Source organism: Thecamonas trahens (assembly GCF_000142905.1).
Source record: "Thecamonas trahens ATCC 50062 unplaced genomic scaffold supercont1.64, whole genome shotgun sequence".
NCBI lineage: Eukaryota > Apusomonadida > Apusomonadidae > Thecamonas > Thecamonas trahens.
Genome location: NW_013657616.1, coordinates 32,173 through 53,344, shown reverse-complemented (window position 1 = coordinate 53,344; position 21,172 = coordinate 32,173). Strand labels below are relative to the sequence as shown.

At 65.0% G+C, this 21,172-nt stretch overlaps 6 protein-coding genes across 6 annotated transcripts; 3 read left to right on the top strand and 3 right to left on the bottom strand.

Annotated features, from left to right (window-relative positions):
• The first annotated feature begins 357 nt into the window (after positions 1-357).
• On the top strand, positions 358-1,775 carry AMSG_10764 (glycoprotein endo-alpha-1,2-mannosidase). Its single transcript, XM_013897756.1, has 2 exons — positions 358-779; positions 801-1,775. The coding sequence occupies exons 1-2, from the start codon at positions 385-387 to the stop codon at positions 1,681-1,683; spliced, it is 1,278 nt and encodes a 425-aa protein (XP_013753210.1). The 5' UTR covers positions 358-384; the 3' UTR covers positions 1,684-1,775.
• Positions 1,701-4,720, bottom strand: AMSG_10763 (uncharacterized protein; the record flags this gene model as incomplete). The annotated part of the gene is made up of 3 exons (XM_013897755.1): positions 1,701-4,243; positions 4,295-4,455; positions 4,497-4,720. 3 exons carry the CDS (start codon positions 4,718-4,720, stop codon positions 1,701-1,703), a joined length of 2,928 nt encoding a protein of 975 aa, XP_013753209.1.
• Positions 4,721-5,351: 631 nt separating this feature from the next.
• AMSG_10762 (uncharacterized protein) lies at positions 5,352-8,852 on the bottom strand (the record flags this gene model as incomplete). The annotated part of the gene is made up of 2 exons (XM_013897754.1): positions 5,352-8,513; positions 8,817-8,852. The coding sequence occupies 2 exons, from the start codon at positions 8,850-8,852 to the stop codon at positions 5,352-5,354; spliced, it is 3,198 nt and encodes a 1,065-aa protein (XP_013753208.1).
• A 749-nt stretch (positions 8,853-9,601) lies between these two features.
• On the top strand, positions 9,602-11,080 carry AMSG_10761 (peptidase M28D family protein; the record flags this gene model as incomplete). Its single annotated transcript, XM_013897753.1, has 1 exon — positions 9,602-11,080. One exon carries the CDS (start codon positions 9,602-9,604, stop codon positions 11,078-11,080), a length of 1,479 nt encoding a protein of 492 aa, XP_013753207.1.
• A 280-nt stretch (positions 11,081-11,360) lies between these two features.
• Positions 11,361-12,676, top strand: AMSG_10760 (uncharacterized protein; the record flags this gene model as incomplete). Its single annotated transcript, XM_013897752.1, has 2 exons — positions 11,361-12,562; positions 12,658-12,676. The coding sequence occupies 2 exons, from the start codon at positions 11,361-11,363 to the stop codon at positions 12,674-12,676; spliced, it is 1,221 nt and encodes a 406-aa protein (XP_013753206.1).
• Positions 12,666-21,100, bottom strand: AMSG_12386 (uncharacterized protein). Its single transcript, XM_013897798.1, has 4 exons — positions 18,963-21,100; positions 17,169-18,939; positions 16,215-17,000; positions 12,666-14,526 (listed from the first exon to the last, which is right to left on the bottom strand). The coding sequence occupies exons 1-4, from the start codon at positions 21,060-21,062 to the stop codon at positions 12,758-12,760; spliced, it is 6,426 nt and encodes a 2,141-aa protein (XP_013753252.1). The 5' UTR covers positions 21,063-21,100; the 3' UTR covers positions 12,666-12,757.
• Between the last annotated feature and the right edge of the window lie 72 nt (positions 21,101-21,172).

Genomic DNA, 21,172 nt, shown 5'->3' with positions numbered 1-21,172 from the left:
TTCGTCGTCGTCGTCTGCCCCCACCCCCCGCCCCCCCCCCTGATCATTCATACCCCCCCGACCTGATCACGGCCACCCACGGCCACCATCCATCCCCAAGGTAAAGCCCGAGCCGCCGACATGATCGACGCCCAGCCACCCCTCTCTTCTCTCTCTCTCTCTCTCGCCACTCGGGCCATGTTCCGCCACCGGCTGCCTCCAGCCACGACTGGCGAGTCCGACGTGGAAGCCGCCATGAGCTCCCCGGCCCCGACCCGTACTCATGGCCATGCCTCACCTCGCCGCTCCGCCGCTGCTTCCCGTCGCCGCGCCTGGGGCACCCTGCCGACACTCGCTGTCTTTGCCGCCCTCCTCGCCACAGGCATCGTCACTCTCGGCCTCGTCATGCTCTCTCTCCACACACCGGACGACGTTGCTCCCGTACCTACAACACCACCGCGACATGCTGTCCCGGTGGAAGCGTCGGCAAATGTCCCGGCGGACACAGATGGGATAATCACCCCCACACCCTCGGCTCGCCCTCCGCCCGTCAAGCCCGACAAGATGACCATCGGGGACGACGCTGACGTCGCCCACGGTGGAGAGACGGCCTCGACCAATGTCCACATCTTCTACTACCCGTGGTACGCAGAGCCGGAGACCGACGGCAAGTGGGAGCACTGGAACCACGAGTACCTGCCGCACTGGACCGACGCCACCAACGCCCGCTTCCCGGAAATCGGCTCGCGCCACGCGCCGCCTCACGACATCGGCGCCTCGTTCTACCCGCTCCTCGGCCCGTACTCCTCCTCCTCCCGCAGCACCATCGCTCAGCACTTTGCATGGCTCCTTGACGCAGGCGTCGGTGTCGTCGTCGTCTCCTGGCACGGCACATCCGGCGCCGATGGCGAGGGCGTCGGCTCCCATCCGCGCCTCCCGCTCATATTTGACGTCGCTGAGGCCACCGGTATGGCCATCGCCCTCCACCTCGAGCCGTACAAGGGCCGCTCGGCAGACTCGCTCGCCGCCGACCTCGCTTACATCGCCGCCACATGGGGCGACTCACCGGCTCTCTTCCGGGATCCGGCATCTGGTCTGCCCATGCACTACGTCTACGACTCGTACCTCTTGCCCGCCGCCGACTGGGCCCGCCTCCTCACCCCAGCCGGCGATCTCTCCGTCCGCAAGACACCCGCCGACGCCATCTTTCTCTCGCTCTACCTCGACCGCTCCTCCGAGCCCTTTGTCACCACTGCAGGCTTTGATGGCATTTACACCTACTTTGCCTCCAATGGCTTTACCGACGGATCGCGCTCGTCGGCCTGGCCGCGTCTCGCCGCATGGGCCGCCTCCCACTCGCTCCTCTTCGTCCCCTCCATCGGTCCGGGCTACGACGACGTCCAGGTCCGCCCCTGGAACGCCGCAAACACAAAGGCCCGCTCTGCCGGTGCCTACTACTCGGCCTACTTTGACGACGCCAACGCCATCTCTCCGCACCTTGCCTACCTCTCCATCACCTCGTTCAACGAGTGGCACGAGGGCACCCACATCGAGCCCTCGGTCGCTCAGCGCAGATCGCCCGACGACCCATCCTCGGCCTACGCCACCTTTACCAACGCTGACGGCGATGACGATCCCTTCATGTACCTGGCTCTCACTGCCGACTTTGTTCACAAGTGGCTTGCCGCGCTCGCCGCGTACTAGCGCATCCGCACACATGCCTATCGTCGCCTCGCCGCTCGGCTTGATGCCGCTGCACGTGCCATCTCCCGCCGCCGTGCCGCCTCGCTCCGTGCCGGCCCCGCCGCAGCCATCTCGGCCGCTGCCGCCGCCGCGTGCCACTCGGCTGGTAGTCCGCCATCGGCGTCCATGGCTACGATAAACGCTGCGAGTTCGTCGCTGCCGCGGGCGAGCGCGGCGCTCGTCCGCTGCGTCCGCGCTACAGACCGCGCGCGCCGCGCTGTCCGGCTCGAGCTCCGTGAGAGCACCCTCTGCACCACCCGCTGCCGCGCGCTGCGCGCCGCAAGCGGATCCGCCCCACCAGCCCCAGCATCAGGTACCAGCCCATCGTCGGCTGTCAGCGACGTGTCCATCGCTGCCATCTGGGCCCGGCTAAGCAGTGCCTGGCTCCTCCGCCCCTCGTCCAGCTGCGAGATCGCCACCACCGCCGTCTCAGAGCTCGGCGCGCGAAGGTAGCCGCTTGCACTTGGCGTTGCCGCCCGCGCATCGCGCGCAGCTGCCACCGCTGCAGCGCTTGCAAACGCCGCCGCAGGCTTGTACGCCACCACTTGGTCCGCCTGCCGGCCCACGGCCACCTCGGCCACAGAGAACAGCGCGAGTGTGCACCGCGGCCCAGCGTCGATATCCACCACCTCGTGGTCATCGTCGTCGAGTCCATTGTCATCGCCAGCAGAACCCTCGCTATCCTTGCCCCCACTGAAGTGCTTGTCGACACCGCCAACGCCGACACCTCCGCCGACGCCTCCGTTCGGCCGCCCTCCTCGCCGCCCGCGTATCGATCCGGCTCGTCCGCGGCCACTTCCGCCACTTCCGCCACTCCCACCGACCCCGGACGCCTTGAGTTGTCGCCGCTTCCGCCGCCGCTTCTGTGGCCGCGGGACCTGAAGCAAGTGCCGGTCGGCAGCCTTCCCGCCAATCCGTGCGACCCTGCTTCGGCTCAAGTCGAGGCTATCGTCGCTGATCCCGCCGCTGCCTTCGTCGTCGTCATCATCGTCGCCAGACTCGGATGCGCCGTTGAGGACAACCCTGATATCCGGCGTGCCCATGTCGAGCCGTCGCTTCAGCCGCGATTTGGGCGAAGCCTCGACCTTGGCTTTGTCGCCGGCAGCGGCATCGACAGCCTGCTCGCCGTCCTCACCCTCGCCACCCGCGGCGTCACCGGTATCGCTGCCAGAGTCTTCTCCCGCGCCATCATCGACCGCAAGCTTGGGCGCGGGTTGCGGCGGCTCGCCGGTCCACCGCAGAGCGACGATGGCATACGCACCGGACGTATCGAGGTAGGGCGCACAGAGCCGGCGGAGCGGGGACCAGAGCGGATCGATGGCGAGAGCAGCGACTTCGTGACCGGCGACCGGATCGAGCGCGACGTAGTGCGAGGTAGTAGCAGCGCGAGTGTGGGCAAGAACCATCCGTGTCGCGCCGATGCGTGAGAGGGTGACCAACTTGTGGCCGAGCGGGACACAGGTCCTAGCACAACCGCGAGCGAGGGAAAAGAGGTAGAGCTCAGAGGCGCGCTGGAGGGCAGCCACGAGGTATTCGGACCCTAACAGAAGGAGATGCTTGACGGCGCCGGTCTTGAGCGTCACAACGTACCGCTCAGTCCCGTACTCGTTGTCGTACACCACCACTGCACCGGTTGCCAGCCCCACGGCCGTCAGCCGCCCGCTACCCGGTGATGACGCCACCGACGTGATCGGCGCTGGAAAGACATAGTCTGGGCGCGCCACCAGCAGCTTGCCACCGGCATCGCTCTCACTGTCCTCGTTGCTGTCGTCGTCGTTGTTGGCGACAGGCGGTGCAGGCGCTGCGAACCGCCGCAACGTGTTGTACCCGCGCCACCAGACGAGGATCGTCTCTGCGGGCCGCGCCACCACGGCGACGGCCACGTCGGTCATGCGAGGAAGCGGCGGTGCAACGAGAAGGTAGTCGTCATGGCGCGGAAGGTCCAGGCCGCTAGCCGAGCCGCTCTCGTCGAGGGGTGGGAGGCTGGCGATTGGCCAGATTGAGACCTCGCCCGAGGCGTGGGTGAGAACGATGGCGCTGCCTGTGGCGACGATGGCGACCGACGCTGCTTTGGGGAGGAGAGCAATGACGCGATTGCTACGCGGCTCGCTCTCACCTGAAGCCTCCTTGCCCGTCGATTTGCTCTTGCCAGACTTGCTCTTTGTCCGCGACCTCGACCCGCGCCTGCTGCTATCGTCGGCATTGCCGGCATCATCGACGACGGTCAGCCCTCTGCCAGCGCGAGCATAATCTGCGGCAAGGTCGAGACGGATGACAACGACGCAGCGGGCGAGGCGGACAACAACCACATCGCCGTGCACCGCCAAGGCCTTGACTGCGAACGGATGCTTGCGTAGCTCAGCGGATGCACGCCACCCGTCATCATCTGGCTGTTGCCGTGACTTGCGCTTGGCTTGGGCCTTGCCCTTAGCCTTGCCGCTGGACGGCATCTTGCCCTTGGCCTTGTTCTTGTCCGCCATCTTTGCTGTCCTCCCTGACGCTGCTGTCTTTCCGCCCTTCCCTGTCCGCGCCGCTCGCGTTGATGATGCTGTGGCTCGAGCAGACGGCGGACGTTCTGAGCGCTGTCCACGACTCCGCTCAGGCTTGGACGCAGTTCGCTGCGCACTTGACCCAGCCCCGTTGTCGATGCGGTCGTCATCAGGCAGTCGGAGAGCCTCGACCAAGTGCTCCGGCAGCAGAGTGAGGAGATCGAGGACGCCAGCGAGGACCACGCTACCTGGTTTGGCGTCGACCAAGGTGACTGTACCCGAGACCGAGCCAATAGCGAGTATGGGCCACTCCCTGCCGTCATCCTCCTCACTGGCAGCACCATGTCCGTCTCGGCCTCGACCATCAGGCGCACCATGTCCGTCTCGGCCTCGACCATCAGGCGCACCATGTCCGTCTCGGCCTCGACCATCAGGCGCACCATGTCCGTCTCGGCCTCGACCATCAGGCGCACCATGTCCGTCTCGGCCTCGACCATCAGGCGCACCATGTCCGTCTCGGCCTCGACCGGGTCGGGTAAGACGAGGCGAGACAGAGAGATGGCGGGCAGAGGGAGCAGCATCGGTGGCGAGGGCGGAGATGGGACCGAGGGCTGAGATCTGGAAGAGGGGGTGGAGGGCAGTGGCTTGTGCGTGGTAGTGGGCGGCCGAGTGGCGGGCGAGTGTCCGCTGGCCTTTGGCATGGGCAATGGACATGGCTGAGGAGACCAGCTCGTCGACCATGCTATACACATAGCGGTATGGCTGGGGAAGGTCATCAGCTGCTGCTCTACCTTCCCATACAATTCCTCCACTCTTCATCTCGCTCCTTTCGCCAAGCCGCCCGCTCTTCCCTCGCCTGGTCCACCTCCCTCTGCTTCGCGCCCACGACGAGCTGCGAGCAGTGTGCCACCCCACCCCTCGATTAACTCACGTTCAGTTAATCGTACCCCACCCACCCCACCCCTCGATTAACTCACGTTCAGTTAATCGTACCCCACCCACCACCACCCCTCGATTAACTCACGTTCAGGTAATCGTACCCCACCCACCACCACCCCTCGATTAACTCACGTTCAGGTAATTGTACCCACCTATGATTAACTCACGTTCAGTTAATCGTCCCTCTCACACACTGCACGTTCACTCCCGCATGGCACCCCGCGCAAGAACAGCATTGCGCTCGGCTGTCGGCGAGTCGACCCGCGCCATGCTTGCCCGCGCGGCAGCAACAGCGGCGGCAACCGGATCATCGCTGCCGACGCCATCACCGCCATCGGCAGGTGGGACAGCATGCGGCGCATCGCTTGCTCCGCTTCCACCCTCGGCGGCCGATCCGTAGGCCACGGCCGCGTCGGCGATGAGGACCTTGGCGGCAACGAGGCTCCGCTTGCGGGCGGCCTCCTCCTCGGGCGTCCAGTAGAACCAGCGCTTGCCCTGGATGACAAGCGACTGCTGCGAGCGCCCAGCCTGCTCGCGGAGCTTGACCGTCAGCTGAGGCGTCTTGAACGGCTGCTCGATCTCCGAGAGGAGCTCGCCAAGCGTGATGCGGTTGAACGCCCGCTGCGAGGCCGAGAGCGAGGCCACGTACTCGGTCGTAGAGATCTTGGTGATGACGTCCTCAAGCGCAAGCGAGTCCTGCATCGAGAACAAGCCGCCGTTGCGGTCCACCAGTGCGGCCAGCCGCGAGTACTGCCGCACGTCGCGGAGGTCCGGCTCGGCCATCTCCTCCTGCGTGTACCACACCTGCGCACCCTGCACATCCTCCGGGGGCGGCGGAAACTCCGGCTGCGCCTCAGCGTCTGGCGCGACCACCATGACGTTGGCCACGGCCTGCAGCGTAGGCACATACTCCATCGGCGCATACGATGCAAAGCGCGTCACGCCGTCGACCTCAAATACCACCTGGTACCGCCCAGGCACAAGTCCGAGCCGCAGCGAGAGGCTGCCGTCGCTCGCCTGCCCCAGCGGCAGCCGCCGCTCAAAAGGAGGCGAGGTGAACGAGCCGCGGACAAAGCCGCTCCGCCCGCCGTGCCGCCATGCTAGGTGGACAGGGACCACCAGCACATCCGACTGTGAGCCAAAGTCGACGTCGATGTCCAGCGCCGAGATCCGCGGCGTCGACGGCGCAGACGGCATCTCGCCCACCCATGCGTCACGGAGCCAGAGCGAGGTGTAGATGCCCGGGACCACGCTCCGGTTACCTCGCGCTTCCCACCGCGACGCAGTGGGCGCGTGCTCGTCCACAATCACATACTTGTACTCGAGCTGCCGCAGCGCCTCATACGGCAGATTGAGCGCCACACGATACTCATTCTCGCCCGCCCGCCGCATCCGCACCGCCGCTGCAGGATCCCACTGGCCCAGCAGCGGAAGCGAGCCAGATACCGCCACGCACAGGCCCGAAGACGGTCCGCAACTGGGTAACTGCACCGCAAACTTGACAAGGACAAACTGCCCGCTCGCCACGCCCCACACATCGTTGACCACGCTCGGCGTCTCGCCCACATGCAGCGTCCGCCGCTCCGCCGCACATGCAAGCACAGCCTTGCCCGCCACCTCGCGCCGCCGTCCATCTAGCAGCACGTACGAGTATCTCACTCTCGAGTTGCGGTCCAACCGCAGCGACGTGCTCCACACCGCAGGCGCCGACCGTGTCATCGCCACAGGCGTTGCGCCCTCGCCGGCCACAAGCGCCACAGAGTGGCCGGTCTGCAGCGGCGCCACAACATCGAGGTAGACGTCGACCTGCACCGGCGCGTCGTCAAAGACCGCGTGGACAACCGATATCGGCGGCCGCCACGTCGGCGGCACCTTACGCGTCGAGCAGTTCTCCCACACATACGCCCCGCCCAGCCCCTCGTCAAGCGCTGCGAGCTTGTACTCCAGCTTGGCCACAGCGTTTGGATGCATCCACAGCACAGCAGCGTTGTCAGCGGAGAGCACCGGCGCCCGCGCCGGATCCCACCGCCCCAGCTGCGGCGTCGGCCCGCACACCAGCGCCCGGCTTCCGTGCGGCGTTGCGCTCACGCGGAGCGCGACGCCCACAAGCGGCGGCGGCGCAAGCCATGTGTCATGCACATACACGTACTCACCCGCGCCCGGCAGCGGGATCTCACGCATCGTCGTCTCTTCACCGCTCTCGCACGCCACAAACACGTAGCGTAGAGCAACGTTCTCCTTGCTGGCTGCCTCGACCACCACCACAGCTACAAATGCCTCGTCAGGCTCCAGACGCAACATCCGCCGCCGCGCCACCACAGCCCCATCGCCGGTGCCGAGCGAGGCAACCACATCGACTGCCGCAGGAAGCGAGGCCTCAAACGCCGCGTCAACCCGGAGGTGCACCAGAGCCCGCCCGGCGGGCATGACTCCAAACTGCTCGGTAAGTTCGCTTCCGTGGAGCACGCCCGACGACCGGTTGCCGCCGAGCGCCTCCCACTCAAACTGCACGCCGACAACCTTGACATACTTGTACTCAAAGCCGTGCGGCGCAAAGCCGGCGTGTGCGGCAATGGCAACGACAGCGCACCCGGTTCCGGTCCCACTCTTGCCCAGCACCACCCCGCCCATCGGGTCCCACGCTCCGAGCACCGGATGTCCGCCGGCCAGAACCGCAAACGAGGAATCGTCCGGCACCGCGGCCTCGAGCACAAGGCCAGCCACGTTGGGCAGCGACACATTCCACTCGGCCGCAACCACCACGCTGCCTGCACCCGGGAGCGCCTCGGGCAGCGTTCGATCGGTCACAGCCTCCCACATCTGCGGCACCGGCGGATGCGCCGACGCCGCAAACTTGAACCGCAGCGCAGCCAGCCGCTCTGCCGTCGCCATCTGCGGCGCCAGCCACATGTCCACCCGGAACGTGTCTGCAACTCGCCCGCCGACCCGCCGCGGCAGCCGGCCCATCGCCACCGAGCTCCACATCGCGCCCGCAAGCCCCGCGTTGGTATGCAGCAGCGCCGTGTGCGACTCGGCCAGAGGCGACGGGAGGACAACCGAGAACGAGATGAGCCGGAAAGCTGGCCTGGCCTCGGCCTCCACCCCTGCATCTTCTACATCATCGACATTGTTGGCACCTTCTCCGTCCTCAGCCGCAGCATCGCCAGCACCAGCCTTCAGGCACACCTCGTCAACGATGAGGGCGTGCTCGACGAGCGCCAGCGGAATGGTCCTCACGCCTGCCACGTCCCATCGCTTGGCCTCTCCGTTCTCGCCGACCACCACATAGTTGAACTGAAGCACGCCCGGCAGCGGCAGAGCCAGCTCGATGTCACCACACCAGATGCACCTCCCAGCCTCGGACTCTTCCCCACCACCACCACCACCTCCTCCTCCATCACCTGCCACTCTGCCGGCCACAGGCGATTGACTGGCGAGCGACTTTTTTCCGCATCCACTCATTTGCCCAACTCCATCCCCACCAGCACCAGCACCAGCACCACCAGCACCACCAGCACCAGCACCAGTACTGCTTCCCCCGCTGGTCACACTGCCGCCAGGCAGCAGCTCGAGTCGCATAGCCCCGCTCGCCGACCACTTCCCAAGCTCATGGGCCGAGCCACATACAGCCAGATACTCACCCCATTGAGTAGCTCCCACAGGTACAGAGACCTTGAACCGCACGTGCGTAGGCGTGTGCATGTTCTCGTCCGCGTGTCACGTGTCTTTGCACTCTGCCTCCCCTCAACCCCCTCCCCCTCCCGCCCTCTGCCTGCCTGCCACGGGCACTCGCCCGCCCGTCCTGACCTGAGCCGATTACGCTCACGAAAAAAAGCAACGTGCGGCATTTTGGGGAGTTTTTTTTTTTTTTTTTTTTTTTTTGGAGGGGGAAGGGGGGGGGGAGGGGGGGGGGGGGGGGGGGGGGTTGGAGTTGCTGTCTTTGTCTGTCTCGGGAGATCGCCATGTGCATGTGCCTGTACGTGAAAGGGACGGGAGGGTATCGCTTGGGCTAAGGTGGCCCAGCTTGGTGGCGTAAGGGTTGGGGGGGGTGGGCGCATCTGGCAGCGAATGACTGCTGCGGTCTAGGATGGGGTGCGGATTCACGATCACTGATCAGTGACATTTTCTACACAGTTGGGCAAACAACGGCAGCTCTGCCTCGTCTACGTCTTGGTAAGACCCCTCATACGATAGCACATACCCTCTCCACCTCCCTCTAGCCATTGCCCACGCTCTTTATCCCCCCGATCCCCCCTCCACCAGTCTCACCCTATCCCCGCCCACCCCCATCCCACCCCCTCTGCTCCACCACGCCATGTCGTCGGATCCAGCCACAGCCACACTCACCCGACAGCTCGGCCCTATGCGGTCACAGGCGGTCACGGGGGACGACAGCGGTAGCGGCAGTGGTAGCCATACCTCACGCCAGCACCCAGACAAGGGCGGTAGGTATGGGTATTGTGCAGCGAGTCTGTCCGTCTGCGCGAGCGGGTATTCTGTACATCTATGCGGTCTCTGCCTGTGTCCTCCTCCTCGTCACCGTGGCGTACATGAGCTACGGCAAGTCGCCATCAGCCCATATCCTTCGAGCCGCTCTGCGGGCAAGTTATGCCACTCGGATTAACTCTATTTTCGAGTCGGCGGCCAAGTTGCACACAAAGCCATGGGCCAAATTGGCTACCCTGGCCGATGACTTTGGCTCGCGACTGAGCGGGAGTCAAGGTCTGGACGATGCCATCGATTGGACTGCGCGGGAGATGCGAGCCGATGGCTTGGACTCGGTCGAGCTGATCAACGTGACGGTACCGGTGTGGCGGAGAGGTTCGCGCTCGGCGTCATACGCGTCGTTGATTAGCCCGCGTCACGCCGATCTGGCGGTGATGGCGCTGGGCGGGAGCGTGCCGACACCTGGTCCGGGTGAGGCTCTCGAGGCTGAGGCTGTGGTGGTGAGCTCGTACGGGGAGCTGCGGACGATGGGAGCGATTGGAAGCGCCGATGGTAAGATTGTGGTGTTGGACGCAGCGTGGGTGAGCTACGACGAGAACTACGAGTACCGCAGCCGGGCGGCGGTGGAGGCAGCGCGAGTGGGTGCGGTAGCGGTCCTTGTCCGCTCGCTCACGCCGCACTCGATCTACTCGGTCCACACCGGCGGCATGCACTACGAGCCCGGGGTGGTGCAGATCCCGGCGGGCGCTATTACCACCGAGGATGCGGACATGCTACGGCGGATGCAGGACCGCGGGCACGTGCTCTCGCTTGCGCTCGCCCTCAACTGCTCTGTCGGCCCGCCAGCGCCTTCGGCCAACGTTGTGGCCGAGCTGACGGGCAGGACACACCCTGAGCAGGTTGTCCTCCTTGGCGCTCACATCGACGCGTGGGACGTAGGCACCGGTGCCATGGACGATGGCGGTGGCGTTGTCGCCGTCTGGCACGCGCTCTCGCTCCTCCACTCACTCGGCCTTCGGCCGGCACGCACCATCCGAGTTGTGCTCTTCACCAACGAGGAGAACGGGCTGGCCGGCGGCCAGGCCTACGCCGAGCACTACGCAAGCGAGCTCGGCAATCATGTGCTGGCGATTGAGTCTGACTCGGGTGTCTTTGATCCACGCGGCTTCTACGCCGCCGGCGGCTCGAGCGAGACCGCAGCAGCGCTCTCCGCCGTTGCCACACTCCTTAGCCATCCACCGACACACGTCGATGCGCGGGCGATGACCTCTGCGCTGGAGACCGGAGCCGACATCTCGCCACTCCTCGCCGCTGGCGTGCCGACGCTCGAGCTCCAGGCCGATGGCGGGGTGTACTTTGACTACCACCACACCCGGGCTGACACCGCCGACAAGATCGACCCTGTCGAGCTCAACAGGTGCATCGGCGTCCTTGCCGCCATGGCCTATGTTGTGGCCGACATGCCTGAGACGTTACCGCGGTGAGCGCATTGAATGCCTTTCATTCAGTCAGTGCCCGGCCGCCGGCAACGATTACAGCACCCAACAAGCCAACGATTAATGGCCAACGATTGCAGCACCCAACAAGCCAACGATTAATGGCCAACGATTACAGCACCCAACAAGCCAACGATTAATGGCCAACGATTACAGCACCCAACAAGCCAACGATTAATGGCCAACGATTACAGCACCCAACAAGCCAACGATTAATGGCAGCCCCCACCCCCCACCCCCACCTCCCCCACCACTTCACGCCAGCCCCATGTCGGCCCCCTCTGCCTCTGTGGACGCACAGGTCTCTGAGCTACGCAACGTGCTCTCCGAGTGGCAGCAGTCGGCAGCGCGTGGCGCAGCGGCCCGGTACTCGGCAGCCGGCGGCTCAGGCGGCCCGCCCTACCGCCCGCCACCAACAAGCGGAACAGGCGGCCAGCCGTGGTCGGCGGCGAGGGGGGGTGGAGGTGGTGGTGCGGCGACGGCCCGAGCCGAGGCGGTGGTGACAGCGGTCAGCCGGCAGTCCGACTCGACGAACAACACGACGACGAACGAATTGGCGGTGACAGAGAGCGCGAGCGGGGGAGGCGACGGCGAGGGGCTGACCTTTGCCGCTCGACCGATGGGCGTGACGGAGCGACGGGCGATGCAGGAGGCTGTGGCAGAGGCGCAGGGCGAGGCTGCGCGGGCATGGGCCGAGTGCGGGGCGCGGATGGCGGCGGTGGGGGAGGCTGGCGCGGTGTTTGAGACGTTTGTGGGCAAGGTGGCCGGGCTGGTGGGCGTGGATGCTGCCGCCGGGCCGGACGCGGTGCTCGAGGCGCTGCGGGCTGCCATGCGGACGCGGTCTCGGGCGCATGCGCACGCGCTGGCGGCGTCGCGAGCAGAGAGCCTCGCGTCGTCGCACTCGGCACTGGAGCACGTGCTCGCTGCCGAGCGCGCCCAGTTTGCCACCGAGACGCAGCGTCTGGTCGACGAGTGGGGCGCGCTGGTGGCGGGCTACGAGGCGCGCGAGGCCGAGACGGTGGCGGCACTCGAGGTGGCGCAGCGCAGCTTGTCAGAGGTGCAAGAGCGGTACACTCGCCTGGCGGCGAGTCATGCCCAGGCGCAAGCCGACGCTGACGCCGCCCGACAGGCGCTGGTGGCCGCGAGCGGCGAGCTCGACGCGGCGGCTGCGCGCTCTGCCGCCAACCACCGCGCGCTGGTGGAGCAATCGGCGCGAGCCGAGATGCATATGCAGGCGCGGCTGGATGAGGCGGAGGCGGCGCTGGCCGAGGCGCACGGCGACCGCGATGACGCCCAGGGCGCGGTGGCTGCGCTCAACCGCAGCCTTCACGCGGCGCACGAGGCGTTGGCGGCGGCGGCGGCGCGCGACGAGGCACTGACGGGCCAGGCGCGCGAGTTCTCGGCGCAGGCGTCGCGGGCGGCGGCGGGACGGGAGGCTGCCGAGGCTCGGGCGGCGAGCGCGGCGAGCGCGTTGACGGCGGCGCAGGCCAACTATGGGGCGCTGGCGGTGCAGCTCGACGAGGCACACGCTCGCATCGCCCGCGAGCGCGCAGCCTTTGACGCAGAGCGGACGCGCCTGGTTAATGAGTGGGGCGCCATTTGCGACGCGCTCGCCGACCAGTGTGGTTGTAGTGGGGTGCAGCGGGCGCTCGAGACGCATCGCGGCTAGGTGGTGGAAGCGGCGGCGCGCGCGGCGGCGCGTGCGGCGGCATCGGCGGCGATCGCGCTGCGGACCTCGTCCATAAAGGCCAAGAAGAAGGGAGCGTGGCGGACAGTGGCGAGACGGTCTGGGTAGCCGTCCGCCTCGCCGTTGATAGCGTCGAGGACGACGGTGGCTGGGCGGCAATGGCGGAGGAAGAGGTGGAGCCACTTGGCGCACGTCACCTCGTCGCCCTTGACGGCGTGGAGCCGGGCAAGCGAGAAGAAGGCCCACGTGTAGTAGACCACAGCCTTGTCTAAAGACTCGAACTTGCTGCCGCTGTCGGGCACGACGACGAGGGCTCCCGAGTCGTCGACCGCTGGAGCAAGCGTTGCAAAGCGCGAGGCGGCGTCGTCGACGAGGGCAGTAAAGGCCGGCGACGAGAGCGGATGAAGCGATAAGGCGCGAGTGAGGATGGTGATGGCCCAGTTGTTGATGGTGTTGTGGTAGGCCGGATCGGTCGGGGCGAGGTTGGCCTCTGCGTAGTGGGCCTCTGCGACGTCAAAGGCGGCAGCACGCTCGTCGTTGTCTTCGATGGTGGCGGCCAGATCGCGGGCGAGGCGGCCCATGTGGTTGGGGCCTGCAGCGAGCTCAGTGCCGATGGCGAGGGCGGCACGGAGGAGCTCATTCCGCTTCGGGTCGTCGATGTCGAGGATGAGGGCGGTATCACGGGCAACACGCGCGTAGTTGAGACGCATCCGGGCCGAGTGTGGGCGCTCGGTGGTGGCGGTCTCGAGGAGGCTGAGTGCGCGCTCCATGAGTTCGCGGCGGCGCGCTGTGTTGTCGAGGTGGGCGTGGAGGCCGGCCCAGTGGCGCATGCCAAGCGCCTGGTTGTTGCACACCCAGTAAAAGCGCGGGCCAAGGGCGGCCTCCCAGTGGGCAGCCATGGTGGAGAAGACAGAGTCTGCAGCGTCGGGATCGGCGAGCAGGCGGCCGAGCATCTGGAGAGTCGACGCGATGGCCGAGTGGGCGTCCGAGGCGAGCAGGAGGATGTCGGGCGAGGCCGAGTCGACCCACTCGGGGCAGGTTAGCGAGGCTTTGTCCGAGCGGGCAAGGAGGAAAGTAAAGTCATCGACGGCGTCGTAGCCGATCTCAATTATGACAAACAGCAGGTCCTCGATGGCAGTAGCGACGGCGGCCAGCGCGGTGCTTGAGATCGTGGGGTCAGCTTCGGCCTCGTGCAGTCGTGAGAGCGCGTCGTGCGCTGTTCTTTCGAGAGAACTGATCAAGTCGAGGTACGGCATCATGTAGCGTTGGCCCAGGATCGGCGAGTCGCAGGTGTACGAAAGGATGTTGATGGTGGCGAGGGCCGGGTCTGGACGGTTGGTGACCTCGATGCGGAGACGGGCGCGGACGGCGTCCATCCAGGTCATGTAGCCGAGCTTGACAGCCAGCGGGACGCGGTCCTTGAGGGCAAGCCCGGCAAGATCGACACCAGAGCGGTGCGAGGCGGCAGCGAGGTCAAATCGCCACGGGCCCGCTCGTATGGCAAGCTCGTAGGCGGCAGCGTTGTCGCTGTGGAGCGGCTTGGGCGGATCGATCAGCATCAGTGCTGGCGGAATGACTGGAGCTGCAGCAGATCCAGGCGCGTCAGGCGTATCGGCCTGAGTCGCGGCCTGCGTCGCAGCTGCTTGTGGCGTCGTCGGGTTGGCAAGCCACTTGCAGAGAGCCGACTTTGCCAGGACCTGGCGGCGGCCAAAGAGGGAGCGGTAGCGGGCGCGGCCGATGGTAAAGTCTGTGGCGATGCGGTGCCAGCGGGAGGAGACGGCGCGTGCGGCGGCGAGGGAGGCCAAGTCGAGGCGGGACAGGATGGAGAGGAGGATCTGTACCAATACGAGAATGACTCGCACGATGACGAGCATGATGATGATGATGAGTACAGTGATGATGACGAGCACGGTGACGAGCACGATGGCGAGCACGATGACGAGCACGGTGACGAGCACGATGACGAGCACGGTGACGAGCACGATGACGAGCACGGTGATGAGCACGATGACGAGCACGATGACGAGCACGGTGATGAGCACGATGACGAGCACGGTGACGATGACGATGACGAGCACGGTGATGATGACGAGCACGGTGACGATGATGATGACGAGCACGGTGACGATGACGAGCACGGTGACGAGCACGATGACGAGCACGGTGACGAGCACGGTGACGAGCACGGTGATGAGCACGATGACGAGCACGATGATGATGACGATGACGAGCACAGTGAGCACGATGACGAGCACGATGATGATGACGAGCACGGTGACGAGCACGGTGACGAGCACGATGACGAGCACAATGATGATGACGAGCACAGTGACGATGACGAGCACGATGATGATGACGATGACGAGCACAATGATGATGACGAGCACAGTGACGGTGACGAGCACGGTGACGAGCACGGTGACGATGACGATGACGAGCACGGTGATGATGACGAGCAGGGTGACGATGATGATGACGAGCACGGTGACGATGACGAGCACGGTGACGAGCACGATGACGAGCACAATGATGATGACGAGCACAGTGACGATGACGAGCACGATGATGATGACGATGACGAGCACAATGATGATGACGAGCACAGTGACGGTGACGAGCACGATGATGATGACGAACACAGCCAGCAGGCGGCGACGGAACAGTACGGCCACGACCACCGACGGAACAGCATGGCCATGACCACGCCCACGACCACCCAGCACCCACCCACCCAACACAATCACCATGAGTCACCCATGCCCATGCCTATGCCTATGCCCATGCCCATGCCCCCCCCCATCCTACGTACCTCATCGGGCATGTCGTCCATGGTGACCAGGTCGCTCAGGCGGAACAGTCGGACCCAGACACAGCAAGACAGACCAGACACAGACCCAGACCCAGACGCACAGACACAGACACCAGGGAGAGAGAGGTAGGGGTAGGGGTAGGGGGGGGTCAAGTGTGTCCTCGGCCCGCCCATGGCTCACTCCTCGACCCGCTGATGGCTCACTCCTCGGCCCACTGATGGCTCACTCCTCGGCCCACTGATGGCTCACTCCTCGGCCCACTGATGGTTCACTCCTCGACCCGCTGATGGCTCACTCGTCAGCTCGCCCATGGCTCACACTCCTCGACCCGCCCATGGCTGGGTCAGTCTCCCTCGGCCGCCATCTCTGTCACATCGGCTGGCGGGATCTCGATCATGTCGGTATTCACTTCACCGATCTACAACGACAGATGATGCTGATGCCGCACTGGTGCCGACACACATGCCCCATTCAGCCACTGCCGTACTTGTCCATTGCCCGCGGTGAGAGCTCAAACTCGCTCACCGTAAGTGCGGCGATTCGGGAGGCGAGCTCGGACATTGATGGCCTCATGTGCGCATGCGGCTGCCAGCAGTCGCGGATGAGCTCACGGACGGCTGCAAACGGGCTTCGCTTGAGGTCACAGCTGGCCGCGTCCCGACCACAATGGCGCGCGAGACCTCAATGGCGTTTGTGCCTTCGAACGCCTGCTCGCCGCTCAGCATCTCGTAGAGGAGCGTGCCGACCACAAACACATCGCCGGGCATCGAGTCCATCTCGCCGCCCAGATCATCCGGTGACATGTACGCCACGGTTGGGACCATGGTTTGCGTCCCAAGCGAGGACTTGACTTCTCCAAAGCCAAAGTCGATGATGTGCGCTGTAATGATCGCCCGGTTCGCCCCGACGAGCATCACGTTGGTCGGCCGCAGCGATCCGTGCGCCCTCCCTGTCTCGGTGTGGAGCTTGGCCAGCGCGGCAGTCATCGACTTTGCCACAGTGTGCACGCCGCGGCGGTTGAGCACTAGCGGCGAGATGCCCGTCATGCTGTCGTAGAGCGAGCCTGTGTCGTACCGCGGATTAATGACTGCGAGCAGCGGCGCGTCGAGGCAGACAGCAATCGGGCCGACGACGCCGACCGCCGACGCGAGCGTAGCACGGGCAGCGGCCTCGGTAAAGCTCACCAGCTCGTCCGGCGACATCTTCTGCCGCAGCAGGACCTTGACCACCACCGGCTGGCCCTGGAGCTCCGCTTCGTAGGCTGTTGCCATCGAGCCGAGCCACGCTTCCCCGCACGACTCCATCATGCTCACCACTGCCCAGCGCGGTAGCTCCCACTTGACCAGCTGCCTCGACCGGCTCGGCGAGTCAGGGAGGACCATCGACTCGGTCAACTCGACCTGCTCTTCTCCTGACGACAGCGATGGCGAAGACGACGACAATGACAAAGACGACGACGACGACGACGACACTGTTGACGTCGACGGAGATGGTGAGATGACACTGCTTGTCCCAGGGCCAGCCATCATGACCGCCCCGACAGAGTGAGAGCACATCACTTTGGCCGCAGAACCATCACGCGCCTCAAGCGGAATCGATGCCACAGCCATGAGGTTAGGCACAAGCTCATCCCCGGCATCAACCTCTGTCGCTGCATCTGCCAGGACCACCGACTCGTCGCTGTTACAGTTCCACGACTCGCCAGCCCGCAACGGCCGCGCCACCTCTGAGACCGACACCTCGTCATGCACCACGACCTGGTGCACCACTTCGCCGTGGACTAGCCATGGCAGCCGGACAGCCTGCACGCCGTCACGTTTCTTGATCTGACTCGCAAGCTCCATCGATGTCACAAACAGACCGCCGGGCACCGCATGGCTCCACGACTCGGAGAGCAGCGGTCGTGAGACCGACACATTCGCATTAGAAGCCGTCTCTGGCCGAAAGCCGTCAAAGCCCGAGCCGCTCGGGCCAAACATCTCCACCCAGCACGACTGCAGCGTCTCCATCACCGGACCACCCAGCTGCTTGTGCCCACGCCCGTCGCGCGACGAAAGAATCACCCCCTCAGCAGCCATCATTGTCACCGCCCCCACCTCGACTGTTCGCATCAACAGCAAGTCCAAGAGCTGGTTAGGCCGGTGGAGGCCGAGCGTGGCCCACCCGAGGCCCCACTGCAAGATCGCCACCGATGCCACCTGCGCCATCCACGGAATGCTCTGGTGAAAGGCACGAAGGCGCTCCACAGAGCGATCCACGTTCCGCAGCAGCTCATCGCGCACCCCGCGCATCACGCAGTGGACCACAATGATTCGGCCAGACGGCACCTCGGGCGTTGACGGATACACCACCTGTTCTGCAGAGTACATACCAGCAAGCTCATTCACCGCTTCGTCAAGGCTGATCCGCTCGCTCGCTTCAGCCGCCCAGAGCGCAGTCATGACCGGGACCAGCCCCACCAGTCCCGACGGCACAATCGCAATCTCCGGCCGCCGCCCGCCCACTACCTGCAACGCCACTGCAAGCGCGTTCTCCCCGGCATACAGGTCCTCGCGCGTTGCCAACTCCCACAGCGTAATACCCAGGGCAAACGCATCAGACTCGGTGGTCAAATCTTCCTTGCCGCCCATCAGCACCTCGGGTGCCGCCCAGAACATCGTCCCGGTCGTGTTCATCGTCATTAACTCGGAGCCATCATCGGCCTCGACCGATACCAGACGAGAGCTGTCGACCGCCCCAGTCGCCCAGCCGCGGGACGATTTGACCGAATCATGCCTCGTAAACGGCATTGCCCATGAGAGAGCCGCATCAGACGTCTGCACTGCACTAGGCGCCACAGGCCTACCACCAGCCACATCATTCTTGACCAACGATAGGCCAAAGTCGCAGATCTTGGGCACCCACGACGAGTCAAAGAGCACGTTGAGCGACTTGAAGTCGCCGTGTACAATCCCGGCATGCGAGAGGTACTGCAGTCCCTGTGCGATGTTGTGCGCCCACTTGAAGACCATCGACGGGTCGAGGAACAACTCGGCCGTGTGGAGGACCTCGTACATCGAGCCGCGATCCATAAACTCGGTCACAATGGCCGGCGGCTCGAGCGTGACACCCATAAAGATGACAATGTTCGGGTGGCGGAGGAGGTGCAGCGTGTGGGCCTCGTCCACAAACTCGGAGAGCTCGCGTGGGCCGAGCACCTTGGCATGCATGCGCTTGATGGCCACGCTCGTGGCGCGCCATGTCCCGGCGTAGACGGTGCCGTACGAGCCGCGGCCGACGACGTGGAGGACGCGGAGGTTCTCGGGCGGGATGACGAGCTCGGCGTCCGAGACGAGGGTGTAGGTGACCGACTTGCGACGGTATGACGGGTGACCTGTATCGTCGAGCCGCGATCCATAAACTCGGTCACAATGGCCGGCGGCTCGAGCGTGACGCCCATAAAGATGACAATGTTCGGGTGGCGGAGGAGGTGCAGCGTGTGGGCCTCGTCCACAAACTCGGAGAGCTCGCGTGGGCCGAGCACCTTGGCATGCATGCGCTTGATGGCCACGCTCGTGGCGCGCCATGTCCCGGCGTAGACGGTGCCGTACGAGCCGCGGCCGACGACGTGGAGGACGCGGAGGTTCTCGGGCGGGATGACGAGCTCGGCGTCCGAGACGAGGGTGTAGGTGACCGACTTGCGACGGTAGATGACGTAGCCGACAGCGGCGCAGATGCCGCAGCAAGCGAGAGTGACCGGGATGACGATGGCAAGGAGGAGCGAGAGGCGGACTGAGCCCGAGTCTGTGGCCGGCGGGATGTTGACGACGTAGGTGGCAGAAGCCGGGGTAGCGAGCGAGAGGCCCTGGACGGCGGCAGTAGCGCGGACGGTGACGGTGTCCGAGGTGGCGATGCGGATGGGCTCAGAGTAGACAGACGAAGTGAACGACGGCTCCGAGCCATCGAGGGTAAAGTAGATGACGGCATCGTCCTGGGACGACGAAATGACGACGCTGACCGTGTTGGAAAACGTGCCCGACGGAGGAGTAAACTCGGGCTGCGCAGCCTGGCCGAGGACAAGTCGGACTCGGAGCGCGTCGACTGCGGCGAGATCGCTGACGAGCCCAGCACGGGCCTCAGCGCCGTTGGGTGCCGAGTAGAATCGAAGTAGCGTTTGCCACCAACCGTCGATGACCGCGGGGATGCCAAAGCCGACCAGCGCCGAGTTGCGGAGGAGGATTGGCGACGAGGCAAACATGTCGAAGACCTGCCGAGAGCGGTTGGTGGTGAGGAGTGAAGCCATCGACCTACGGAGCGGAACCATACCAGGCCGGTTGGCCAGAATGGCGGTTGTCGCCTCCCTGGTCATGGTGATCCGCGCAAAGTTCTTGGCCTCGGCCAGATAGACGGCGTTCTTTGGGATGCTCATGATGCCCAGAACCCCGAGTGCTGCCGAGGTGTCGGTCTCAGCCGTGGCAGTGGCCCGCGGGTGGGTCCGAGCTACAGTGGGAAAGGGAAAGGCAAGGACGTCATCGTCGGGCACGCCAAACAGCGTGAGGTATGGTGAGAGCGACTCGAGACCGCAAATGACGGCGACGTCGCCGCGGGCGAGCGCGCCAAAGCTCACCACTTCGCTGGAGAGGCCAGGCAGCGACGATGCCTGCATGCCAAAGTAGCCGAGTTCGATGAGATCGATGAGCTCCTCAAAGACGGCAAGCACTCGCGGGTCAGTGAACGAGACATGACCGTCGAAAAAGTCAGCGTAGAACATGTTGCCGTGCATCCGCACCGCGAGCCCGTCAAAGTACTGCGAGACCGGCAGCGTCTCGAGATCGGTGCCAAAGCAAGGAATGCCAACAGCATGAAAGACGGCACAGAGCTCGAGGAGGGCCTTCCAGCTCGCCGGAGGCTGGACGCCGTGGGCGGCAAAGACCGATGCGCGGTACATGCACATAGAGCCCGAGCCGAGAGTGGGCACGGCGTACCTGCCCTGGCCACTCGAGTCTGTGACAGCGTCATCCACAAGCGGAAAAACGTCACCGGTGAGGCCAGTCTCATCCCACACATCAGTAAGGTCGACGAGGAGGTGACTATCGACAAACTCCTTCGCCCGCGCACCTTGAAAGAGCGGCAAGACGTCTGGACCACCGAGCGCGTCGACCCAATACGAGTAGATCGATCGATCGAGAAGTTGCTGCAGAGGGAAGCGAATGACGTCAATATGACTTGAATCGTTGACGTGTGCGTTGTAGTACTCTGCCATGGCCACGCCGACAAGGGTGAATTGAGATGATGGCGCAGAGTAGACATGCATGCGCAAATTGGCGCGACCCATACTGACTGGGGCGTCACTTGCTCGGGTGAGTTGGCCAATAGGAAGGAGGAGAACAAACATGGCAAGGATGAGGGAGACAAGAGGCATGGGTGTGTGTATGATGCGCCTTGAGTCCTTGCTCCATCTTGTACTGCCCTCGCCGTGGCCGCGTCTGCTCATTGACAGCTTGTTTGCTCGGTTCTCACCGGGCTTGAGTGACTCGGCTGAGGAGGGGTGTCCTGGTGTTGGCAACGCTGGGCTGGCAGGTTGCGGGTGTTGGGGGGTGCGGG

Excerpts from the sequence above, each read along its gene's own strand:
- AMSG_10764 (XM_013897756.1), top strand. The coding sequence starts at position 385 with ATGCTCTCTCTCCACACACCGGACGACGTTGCTCCCGTACCTACAACA.
- AMSG_12386 (XM_013897798.1), bottom strand. The coding sequence starts at position 21,062 with ATGAGCAGACGCGGCCACGGCGAGGGCAGTACAAGATGGAGCAAGGAC. Across the intron at positions 17,001-17,168 it reads ATCGATTCCGCTTGAGGCGC|GAGAAGAGCAGGTCGAGTTG; the intron begins GTGATGGTTCTG and ends CGCTGTCGTCAG. Across the intron at positions 14,527-16,214 it reads TGTGACCTCAAGCGAAGCCC|ACTTTACCATCGGCCGCGCC; the intron begins GTTTGCAGCCGT and ends GCATCGCCACAG.